The 12,262-nt window shown below is 44.1% G+C and overlaps 1 protein-coding gene across 1 annotated transcript; it reads left to right on the top strand.

Annotated features, from left to right (window-relative positions):
• The first annotated feature begins 10,063 nt into the window (after positions 1-10,063).
• DEFB121 (defensin, beta 121) lies at positions 10,064-11,283 on the top strand. The gene is made up of 2 exons (XM_005879844.1): positions 10,064-10,141; positions 11,053-11,283. Exons 1-2 carry the CDS (start codon positions 10,084-10,086, stop codon positions 11,208-11,210), a joined length of 216 nt encoding a protein of 71 aa, XP_005879906.1. The 5' UTR covers positions 10,064-10,083; the 3' UTR covers positions 11,211-11,283.
• The last annotated feature ends 979 nt before the right edge of the window (positions 11,284-12,262 follow it).

The following is a 12,262-nucleotide window of genomic DNA, read 5'->3' on the forward strand; positions in this document are numbered from 1 at the left end:
ACAAGGGAGCCCGAACAGTAACCCCACCCAACCATGGAGCACTGTCTCTGGTCCCACCCAACTGTGGCATACATCTGGAGGCCTCTCCTGACCAGAGAGCTTGGCCAGTAACCTTGCCCGACAGTGGCGCACAGCCAGTGGCCCACCTGATTGTGAAGTCCAGCCTACAGCTCCACTGAACTTGGGGGCACGACCTACAGCCCTGCTTGACTGCAGCATTTTCATTGTTTCCAAGTGGCTTACAAACATTTCTGCCACCATTCCTCTCTTCACACTGCTCTCCTCACTGGAATATGCTCTCACATCCTCTTCCTCTTCGCCATTTCTCTGAAATCTATCTTCCTTCACGTTTTGGAGAAGGTCCTCCATGCAACCTTCTCTGACCCTCCCTGGTCTTTGGTGATTGTCCCTACACTTCATTCTACTACAATATGTTTTTTTTATTTTGGAAGGCAGCTATGCTCACCACTATACCACCAACGCCGCACTGTTTTTTTTATTTTGATTAATCACAGGCTACTTTGAATTGTTTTTATTCATGTGGCCATTCTGCCTGACCACTATACTCGTCTTTTTGGAGGTCATTAAGGCGATTCATCAAATATTTCTGGCTTTCTGGGTTCTAGGCCAGGGATTGCACTTCTTGGCCCTCTGGTGGTGGAATGGGGCCATGTCACCGTTGCAGCCAGTGAGTTATGAGCTACACATCCCTTCCCAGGTCAGGACACATGTAATGGCCGGTTCAAGACCCGTCAGAGCTCTCTTTTCTTCTGCTGTGATGATGAGCAACAAGTGAGTGGCCTTTCAGTCAGTCTGTTCCAGGATGAGGAGATTCGGGCCCAGCCTCCAGCCAACCTGCGATGCCTCTGCAGCAGGTGTGAAGAGTAAACCTTTGTCCTTACAACCCACCGAGATTCCTTTCTTTGTAACTGCTTCATAACTTGGTTTATCCTAATACAGCCGACTAGTAGGGGACTGTACCCCATCATGCTCTGCATTTCTTGTGCTCAATAGACTACGAGCACATATTTACTCAAGATCCGATTTATTTGGCAAACATTTCTTGCTATCATGCTCTGCATTTCTTGTGCTCAATAGACTACGGGCACATAGTAGATACTTACTCAAGATCCGATTTATTTGGCAAACATTTCTTGCGTGTTTTGGGGAGGATATAAAGCTTATTTAAAAATTCGTGCTTTTCCTTTTCCTAAGGAAGCTGTAAGGATTTCAAGGGCAGAAACCCTTTTAGACAGTTCGCCTGCCACCACCTCAGTCCTCAATCCCCAGGAAACTTAAAACGGCCTGGGTGGTTTCGGAAGTGGAGGGGGAGGTGAGAGAAGGGCATTCTAGGAGGGATGAAAACATGACCAACGGGGACAGAGCAATGGCTGGTTCCTGGGAAAGTAGACACATTGAAGGAAGGACTTGGGGAGAGAACTGCTTCTGGAAAGTTTAGGCAGCAGCAGAGATAAGAAGCCGGGAAGACATCCTGGGAGGCACAAGGAGAGCTGGGACAGCGATAAACTGGAAACATGCTCCGATACAGAGCTGGGACCTTCTTTATCACCTCTCACCAGAGCTCAAACAGAGTTACATTGTGTGCACGCCAGGCACAGAGGCACGAGGTCTGCCCTTGAGCTTGGATTCGGGGTAAGCATGCTGCATCTCAGGGTGGAGACCCAAAGTTTTGAAATGTTCAACTTTGACTTAAGGAAACACAGTGAGCAGAGAAGTCTCTGAATCACTGTCCATCCTTGTTCCTTTTCTTGAATATTGACTATGTTGACATGGAAGCAGGGCCAGGAGAGCTTCAGAGAGGAAAGAGGTCAGCTGTCAAACGTCCCAAAGGCAAGGAGGGTGAGCTCATAGTAAACACCAGCAGCAACCAGGCACCAGGGGCTTCCCCTACAGGGCATTGCCGCACGCAATCTTCACAGCGGATCTCTGAGGTCGGCAGTGTTGTCTCCATGTGAGAGGAGGAAAAACTGAAGTCCAGAGGCATTGTTCAGGGTCACTTCACTAATCGTGGCAAAGCGATGGTTTTAATCCAGATTTGTTTGGCTTCAAAGCTTATGTCCTTCGTGATAGATTGCCAAACATCATTTCAAAGAAAAAGCCTCAGCATGGCCATCACCATTGCTAACGGCACTTGGCACCAGGCGCCAGAGACGTGGAATGTAATAGAAACCAGGAACATCTCCAAGCTCATTTGGGCCAGTAGCTTCGTCCTCTTTTCTCACCAGGCGATTCCTTTCCTGAGCAGCCGCGCCGGAAGCAGAGGATAACAGGGTGGGCGGCAGAAGCCTGAGAAGGGAGTGGCAGGGTGCTGGCCAAGATGGATAACCCACTGGAAGCATAAGAAGGTTCGTTTTCTAGGGGAGGCACACTCCAGCCAAGGAGGCCTGTGGTTAACACTGGGTCAGAACAAGAGCAATGGCCCAACAGGGAACGGAAGCAGAGTTTTCGGAATATCAGATACCATCCCATCTGCCACCAGGCCGGAGATGGTAGCGGTACCCACCTGTGGCTCAGGAAGAGAGGTACACAGTGGTAAGCGAAGGACCACAGCACTTCAGGAGCCTAGAGAGAGAGTCAAGCACATTTGATTGGCATCAAGGCCAGGGGTCTGAGTACACTTTCAGTTTTGGGACTCTGGGCTCCTGGGCACTTCACAAAGACGCCCACTCATCAGTGCGAATCCCTTTCTGCCGAAAGCTTCCTACCTTCCCACATCCTCAGATGATCTTCCTAACGGACTACTTACAGACTCTTCCTGTCCAAGTCTGTAGTCTTTATTTTTTATTTTTATTTTTAAAAAAATAGGGGATCGAGCCCGCAACCCAGGCATGTGCCCTTGGCCGGAATCGAACCCGGGACCCCTCAGTCCGCAGGCTGACGCTCTATCCACTGAGCCAAACCAGCTAGGGCGCAAGTCTGTAGTCTTGTTTGTTTGTTTGTTTTGTTAATCCTCACCTGAGGATATTTTTCCACTGCTTTTTAGAGACAGTGGAAGGGATGGGGAGAGACAGAGAAACATCGATGTGAGAGAGACACATCGATTGGTTGCTTCCTGCATGTGCCCCAACCAGGGCCAAGGATTGAGCCTGCAACTGAGGTATGTGCCATCGATCGGAATTGAACCCGGGACCCTTCAGTCCCCGTGCCAACACTCCATCCACTGAGCCAAACCGGCCAGGGCCAAGTCTGTAATCCTGTCTGAAAACCACACATTCCCACCCAGTTCTTTATTCCTTTCTTATTTTTCTTGCTCTGCTTTCATAACTTTCTGTGCTCTTTTTTTTGTTCTTAATGACAGGTGCATATTTCATGCCTGGCAACAAAGAAAAGCTCATATTTGCAGAGATCAGTAAGGGAGATGACGCCATAGTTTTCTGAACCTTTTACGAAGGTTTACCTGCATTAGCTAATGAATCTGAATCTTTGTAGCCCATCGATTATTTTCTTGGAGAGCTCTGAATGAGAGCCATGGCAAAATAGTTGACGATGAACAGAAGCTGAAGTGAGGAGGTGAAGATGCTAAATCTTAAGACACCTCAAAGATGCAGATCAATCTGGCTCGGTGTGGGGGAGCCCTTTTTAGCTTGGAGAGCAAGCAGGGCATTTTGTCTTGCAGTACCTGTGCCAGATGGGAAGGAGTCTCCTCTACGATGTAAAACCATTGCTGATTCTGCTAAAGAATGCACGTAATGGAGCCAGGTCATCCCCTCCTCAGGCCACTGTATTCTGGTAGGCAGCACCCACCAGAAGCAAACGTGCAGAGCTGTGATGGAGTTCTGTGCTGGAGGAGAGGTAGATGTCCGAATAGGAGTTCAATGTGGGGGAACCTCGGGGTCACTAAGGGCTCTTTGGATGTGCAAAGGAGTCCCTCCCAGACGAAGGCTTCTGCAAGAATAGTGCTCCTACGAGTTGCTCTCTTCTCTCTCTCCAGCCGGTCAGGACTCTCAGCCCAACACCCTAATCTTCTAACTAGAAATACTCTCCTTCCTAGAGAGTGGGTGAAGGTGCGCCCTCTGGCCTTGCCCTGGGCCGTGTAGACGCCAATGGCCCTTCAGGTTTGTATTCTGCAGCCCTGTCGGGAAGGGGAGGAAATGAGTTCCAGCCCACAGGCCTGGTTTCCTCACTAGCAATCTTGGAAGTGAGCCCCTTGCCAATAGAGCAGTTTGTTTTCTTTCTTTTTAGTCTTCTGTTGTCAGGGGTTGAGTTAATTATTTATGACAAATTTGTCATAAATAATTGACCATTACTGGTCTTATGCAAAGTCTCTCTCTTGTTTTATTTTGCTGATTTATTGGTTTTTATCCCTATAATAAACTCCTATCTATGTCCTGAATAGACAACTCTCAATGTTTTAATTTGTATCTTTTTTGTTGTTGTTAATCCTCAGCTAATGATAATTTTTTCCCATTGCTTTTCAGAGAATAGAAGGGAGGGAAGGAAGCACATTTAACCTTCAACTCTCCAGAGAGGGGGAGAGAGTGAGAGAGAAACATTGATGTAAGAGTGAACACATCGACTGGTTGCTTCCCACAAGCACCCTGAACGGAGGTGGGGAGGGGACCTGTAAGCGAGGTACGTGCTCTTTGGTGTGCAGGCTGGCACTCTAACCACTGAGCTCACTGGCCAGGGCAATTTGTATCTTTGTAATGTGTATATATTTTTATTTTATATAAGTTGTTTTATGCTTAATTCTGTTGCTTATTTTTAAAAATTAGCACTATTTTTAAAAGAAGTCAACTTTACTGAGATATAATTTACATAAAATAAAATGCGCCCATTTTAAGGTGTTTGATGAGTTTTGACATCGTGTACAGAACATTTTCATCATCCTGAAAGTTCTGTTGTGCCCCATCTCAGGCAATGCCCGCCTGCACCCACCAGCCCCAGGCAACTGTGGGTATGTTTTTTGGTCACTATGGATTGGATTTGTCTTTTCTTTGAGTTTCATAGAAATAAGCTTATTCTTTTGGTCTGGCTTCTTTCACCCAGTCCAATGCTTTTTAGATTCTTCCACACCATGTGTAACAGCAGTTAATTCTTTATTGCTGAGCAATATTCTATTCGTATGAATATACTGCAATTTATTTGTTTACTAGTTGATGGACATTTCGGTTGTTTCTACTTATGATGAATAAAGCTGCTACAAGAATTTGTGTACATTTTTTGGTGTATGTCTTGGATCAGTTATCTGAGACTGGAATTGCTGGGTTGTATGGTAGATGCATGCTTAACTTTGTAAGAAACTATCACCCGGCCAGTGTGGCTCAGTGTTGAGCGTCAACCTATGAACCAGGAGGTCATGGTTCAATTCCAGGTCAGGGCACATGCCCAGGTTGTGGGCTCCACCCCAAGTAGGGGGCGCACAGGAGGCAAAGGATTGATGATTCTCCCTCATAACTGATGTTACTATCTCTCTCCCTCTCCCTTCCTCTCTCTGAAATCAATAAAAATATATTTTAAAAAAAGAGAAACTGTCAAACTGTTTCCCAAAATGATGATACTCTTATAGTCAGCACTGGTTTTAAACACCCATCCACATTTACTTATATACACCTACTTCTCTAGCTTATGATAGCTACATAATACTCCATGGTGTGCACCCGACACCTTTAACCTTCAACTCTCCAGAGATGAAGTTCAGCTTGTCTTCAACTCCCTGCCACTACGGGCCTTACTTTAATAGATATCCTCGCGCACATTCCCTTACAGACATGTGCAGGATTCCTTTGGGATATGTGCCCAGGAGTGGAATTTCTGGGTCAGAACAAGTGCTTACACTTCCTTGGATTAAATGTTATCAGATTCCTCCCCAGAATGGCTGCCTCCCTCTCAAAGGAAGATCCAGGTTTTGTGGGGCCTGACACTTTTACAATATTAAGATTCTTTTTAAGAAGAATACAGCATTACAAATGCAAGCCTACATCCAAAAGTGAATATTTATTTAATACAAACTAAGAAATAACAATAGATTGCTGGGATCTCTTAATTGACCTGAAATACTTTTTTTCTTACTATTGTTTCCTGATTGCAATGTGGTTTCCTCTCCTTACTTAGAACATTCTAGAATTCCTAGCACTCATAAGGGTCCAAGCAAGTGAGGAACCTTGAACCTTCATGAAATTCACAGTCATTCTGCCTCTGATCTACATCCCTCCAGCAGCACATGTGTATGTATCCCCATTTTCCTGACATTATTTAGCATTGCTCAACTTTCTAATATGTGTCAGTCTAGATTCAAGCTGCTGCCTGATTTTTATAGCCCAGGAGCTAAGAATGTTTTTGTTTTTTTTACATTTTTAAATAATTGGAAAAAAAATCAGAAGAATAATATTTAGTGACGTGTGTAAATTATATGAAGTTCAAATTTCAGTGTCTGTGAAAGTTTGATCAGAAAACAGCCACATCCATTTGCTTACATACCGTCTACGGTCCTTTCATGCTACAGATGCAGAGGTGAGAGGTTGTGACAGAGACTGTATGGCCTACAACCCCCGTTTTGTTTTTTACATTTTTAAATAATTGGGAAAAAAATCAGAAGAATAATATTTAGTGACATGTATAAATTATATGAATTTCAAATTTCAGTGTCTGTGAAAGTTTGATCGGAACACAGCCACATCCATTTGCTTACATACTGTCTACGGTCCTTTCATGCTACAGATGCAGAGGCGAGAGGTTGTGACAGAGACTGTATGGCCTACAACCCCCAAAATAGTTATTATCTGGTATTTACAGAAAAAGTCAGATGACCTGGTCTGGAGCATTAATTTTTCTTGGAGACAATAGTTTTTTTCCATATCAGAAAGAAGATATTTCTCCTATTAATATGCCTTTGTTTCAGCCCATGGCCTACAACCCCCAAAATAGTTATTATCTGGGTATTTACAGAAAAAGTCAGATGACCTGGTCTGGAGCATTAATTTTTCTTGGAGACAATAGTCTTTTTCCATATCAGAAAGAAGATATTTCTCCTATTAATATGCCTTTGTTTCAGCCCATTTTGGAACAACAGACCTTGCCATCATTGTGCTAAAAAAGCAGTTGGCTCTTTCCTGATCTACCCGCTGGTTTTATGTATTAATACACCCTGACTATGTAACATTCCATTCCAAAACTCAATGGCTTAAAATGGCCATCCTTTATTGTTGCTCATGTGTCAGCAGGTAAACTGAGTCTAGCTAGATTGCTCTGTTTGAGGCTGGGGTGTCAGGGGCAACTCTGTTTCTCATTGTAGATGTGGGTCATCTGGGATGGCTCAGCTCCATGTTGGGGCATGTTCTCCTCATGGTGATGGCAGAGGCACAAAAGGGCGAGTGAAACAGTCATCATCTCTGAAAGCCCAGGCTCAGAACTGGCTCACTGTCGCTGCTGCCCATGCATCATTAGCAAAAGGGAGTCACACAGCCAAGACGAAACTCAGGGGACAGGAAGTACATCCCTCCTAGGATGAGTCCATGGCAAAAATGTGGATTCAAGTAGGGGTGAAGAACTGGGGTCAATAATGCAGTCTACCATACATTATAAGAAAATGTCACAATTGTAGTAAAAGGCTTGTCCTTTGCCATCTAGGAGGGTGCTACTTGTTCTTAGTAAACATGCACTGTGAAAAGCGAGGTCTGTGGCCTCCCTGCATATCCGACTCCACAAATGCTGACATTTTAGTTTCCAGTGGTGATGGCCATGGAGCTAACAAGGTATTTCTGTCTGCTTCTGCCCGTTAGCATTCTTAGAACGAACCACTAACGTTTGGGACATCCTAAGATGTCTTTATTGCTGGAAAGAACCCAAGGAACAGTGAAGTATCTCTCCACCCTCCCTCATTTAACAGAAATGAATTAATAATAAAAACATTTCCAGAGAAACTAAAACAACAACAATAACAAACACACAACCATTTATGGTTACAACAACAACAACAACAACAAAATAAGATGCCTAGGAATAAACTTAACCAAGGAGGTAAAAGACCTGTATTCGGAAAACTATAGGGCATGGAAAAAAGAAATAGAGGAAGATACAAACAAGTGGAGAATATACGATGTTTATGGATTGGAAGAATTAACATTGTTAAGATGTCCATACTACCTAAAGCAATCTATAGATTTCAATTCTTATTAAAATACCAACAGCATATTTCACAGAACTAGAATAAATATTCCAAAAATTTATATGGAACCATAAAAAACCGGTAATAGCCACAGAAATCTTGAGAAAGAGGAACAAAGTTGGAGGTATCACTATACTGGATATCAAATTATACTACAAAGCCATTGTAATAAAACAGCCTGGTACTGGCACAAAAAGAGGCATATAGACCAATGGAACAGAACAGAGACCCCAGAAATCGACCCACGCCAATATGGTCAATTAATATTTGACAAAGGAGGCAAGAGCATACAATGAAGTAAAGACAGTCTCCTCAATAAATAGCATTGGGAAAATTGGACAGGTACATGCAAAAAAAATGAACTAGCCCACCAACTTACACCATACACAGAATAAATTCAAAATGGCTAAAACTTAAATGTAAATCATGAAGCCATAAAAATCCTAGGAGAAAACATAGGCAGTAAAATCACAGACATCTCACCTAACAGAATTTTTGGCAGTACATCTCCTAGTGCAAAAGAAACAAGGGAAAACATAAACAAATGACTATAAAACCACAAAGCTTCTGCACAGAAAAAACAAACAAACAAACAAAGAACCATCAACAAAACGAAAAGGGAACCCATGGTATGGGAGAACATATTTGCTAATTATACATCTGATAAGGGTTAATTTCCAAAGTATGCAAAGAACTTATACAACTCAACAAGAGGAAGACAAACAATCCAATTAAAAAATGGGCAAAGGACCTGAATAGAGATTTTTTCAAAGAGGACATACGGATGGCCAACAGATGTATGAAAAAAATGCTCAACATCACCCTCACCAGAAAGATGCAAATTAAAACGACAATGAGGTATCACCGGGACATACAGATGGCCAACAGATGTATGAAAAAAAAAAATGCTCAACATCACCCTCATCAGAAAGATGCAAATTAAAACGACAATGAGGTATCACCTCACACCTGTCATAATGGCTACCATCAATAAATCAACAAATGACAAGTGCTGGTGAGGATGTGGAGAAAAGGAAACTCTAGCACATGCTGGTGGGAATGCAGACTGGTGCGGCCACTATGGAGGTTCCTCAAAAAATTAAATATTGAACTGCCATTTGACTCCACTTCTAGGAATATAGCCTAAGAATTCTGAAACACCAACCAGAAAGAATATATGCACCCCTATGTTCATAGTAGCATTATTTACAATAGCTAAGATCTGAAAACAGCCCAAGTGCCTATCAGTAGATGAGTGGATAAAAAAAGCTGTGGTAATTTTTTTTTTTACACAATGGAACTCTATGCAGCTGTGAAAAAGAAGGATCTCTTACCCTTTGAGACAGCATGGATGGACCTGGAGAATATTTAGTAAGTGAAATAAGCCAGTCAGAGAAAGATAAATATCACATGATCTCATTCATAGGTGGAATCTAAGGAACAAAATAAATTGATGAACAAGATAGGACCACAAACATGGAAGCATGCAATAGACGGACAGATCTCAGAGGGAAGGCGGGCGGGAAGAGATTAATCAAAGAACTTATAAGCATGTATGGACACAGACAATAGGCAGGTGAAGGCCTGGGTGTGGGGATTGGGAGGTGGACGGAGAGGGGCAAGAGTGGAGAATGGGGGACATCTGTAATACTCTCAACAATAAAATAAAATAAATCCATTTCCCCCTTCACTCTCTAGTTGCATTATGAAACTTTTCAAAGACAAGCCTGTGTCTTCTCTTTGCTAACTTTTCTTCCACCTCCGCCCCCCACCCTCCAACCCCCGCCCCAGCCTCCTTTGGAAGTGTGGTTGATTACTTGTCTGCCCATCTAATCTTAAATGACTGTTCCCTTTCTGGTTCACTGGTCATGGCTCTACCCTGTTCCTTGGGGCAATAAATACCAGCCTGGACTGCTGGACTTGCCAGCCCAGAAGCCTCCTGTCTTCTGTCATCCATGAAGCTCATTCTTCTGGTTTTGACCGTTACCCTGACACTGGCCCAGGCCGCCAAAGGTAACCAGGCTCTCTCCCCAGGGGTAGTGGCTCAGGGAACCTAGCGCCTATTCAGGGAACGCTGGGGCTCTAACAGCTTGGCCTGGGAGAAAGGCCGGGCAGGCCCCACAGAGGCCTTTGGATGACCTTTCTAGCTAAGGGGAAGTTTGGGTTCTCTGGTACCAACTGATCTTTCGGGTGCCATTACTTGACCATCTTGAACTGCTCTCTCTGGTTGGCGTAGAAGAAGTTGAACATGACCTGGAGGTGGGGTGTGGGGGAGCAGGGTACAAGGAGGAGAGAGACTAGTGCATGGAGTACAGAGAAAATGGGAGTTTTTCTGAAACATTCCTTGGGGGGTTTGAATTTTGATCTCTCATTGCCTCCATGAAAATGGTTCCTAAATTTCTGGTTGTGTGAGGATTCTGATGCCACTCTCTTAGGCAGCCTTAATGTATCTCCTTTAGGTAGTAGGTTCCCCAGAACAATTGTTCCTAATGATCTTGGCAGCAAAAAGCTCCAGGATGTTGTGGAGATGGGTGTATTTCCGATTCCTGTCCCTTTTCACTGACATGGTCAGGAAGGTACTGAAGGACAAAGGGAATGGGAACTAACTGATACTGGGCACCTGGCTATATTATAATATGAGAGAGATGAACCCCTGGAGAGAGGGGGACCTCTTGCCTGCCCCACGGGAGGTTCCAGGCCACTGAGTGAGGAGGACTTTGAGGTTCTGACTGGGGACACAAGTGGGAAAAGAAAGGACAGTGACCTATAATCTCTCCTAAACCTGAAAGATGCCTTATGAGGGCTTCTTTGCACACATCTCCTATTTCCCTCACTACTGTCTTCTCTACTTTGGCATCCCACTTCCCCAGTTCTCTGCTTTACTTCAAGACTAAGCTTGCCCCCTCTTGCCCTTTTAATTTCAGTCATGAAGTGTTGGCGTAGTTTGGGAAAGTGCAGAACCGCATGTGAAGAGGGTGAAGTATTCTACATATTATGCAATGCTGAGGCCAAGTGCTGTGTGAACCCGAAGTACGTGCCTGTCAACACTAAATCCTCAAACTCCGCTGGAAGCCCGGGATAACCTTCTGCAGCCCGACAGGTCGTAGCCAACCTGAGTCTAACATCACTGGATCCCACAGTTCTATTAAATCATTCTCGGCTAGACTCTGTTTGTGTCTGGCAGTTCCACCAAGTGTACTTAGAAATGAATAGAAAGGAAGAAAGGGGTGTGTGTGTGTGTGTGTGTGTGTTGGAGGGGAGGGTATTAAGGAAACAGGATAGACCAGTGGGTGGAAATAATCTCAGTCTTGCACATAGCTCCTAGCCTGCTGGCCCTCGCGGCTGATCCCAGGTGATAGAAATAAGGAATGTTCATTCTATCCATTTGATTCTTGTTTTCTAGGCCAGCACAGTAGCATTTTCTGCAGCGATGGAAGTGTTCTCTATCTGTGTTGTCCTATATGGTAACTACTAGCCATATGTGGCCAATGAGCACTTGAAATTTGGCTAGTATGACTGGTGAACTGACTTTTTAATTTAAATTAATTTATATTTAAACTTATATCGCTAAAGGTATACAGCTAGTGGTTATCATATTGGACAGTGTAGCGTTAGAGTCTGTAAGGCTGAGGCAGGCTATGATGCTCCGTCTCTGGGTATTTTAGAGGAAGTCAAGGAGGCAAGAAGAATGTGTGGTGAGCATAAGGGTCCAAGAGAGAGTGGACAGCAGGAATAACCTACCAGGATTCATTCCACCACCAGCACGGCCATCCTAACACTGGACAATAGCATCACACCTGAACTCTTGCCGTTGCTAACGCCACTATGTGAATTTTTTTTTCACCTGCCCTGTGGTTTGAATTTAATCTTTTAAAATTCTAAGTCCTTTGTTCGAGTGTCCAGTTGGCTGAGTTTTGATCGTGTGCCTCCTGCTAATTCCCAAGGTGGCGCAGAAGAATATTTGTCTTTAGCGCTTTCTGTGGTGGGAGGTCAGTTCTCCTTTCCATGAAAACCCAAAGACTAGAGAATTACCCCAGATGGAAAAGGGCTCAGATGCTGAGCGTCCATCAGGGCACAAATGACCACCACCAGGGAATACTGCCCCTGAAGCCTTTCCTTTAACCTTTGACCTTT

This window comes from Myotis brandtii, unplaced genomic scaffold (assembly GCF_000412655.1).
Source record: "Myotis brandtii unplaced genomic scaffold, ASM41265v1 scaffold61, whole genome shotgun sequence".
Lineage (NCBI taxonomy): Eukaryota > Metazoa > Chordata > Mammalia > Chiroptera > Vespertilionidae > Myotis > Myotis brandtii.

Coding starts and splice junctions, on each gene's coding strand:
- DEFB121 (XM_005879844.1), top strand. CDS start 10,084: ATGAAGCTCATTCTTCTGGTTTTGACCGTTACCCTGACACTGGCCCAG. Junction 10,142..11,052: donor ACTGGCCCAGGCCGCCAAAG/GTAACCAGGCTC, acceptor TTTTAATTTCAG/TCATGAAGTGTTGGCGTAGT.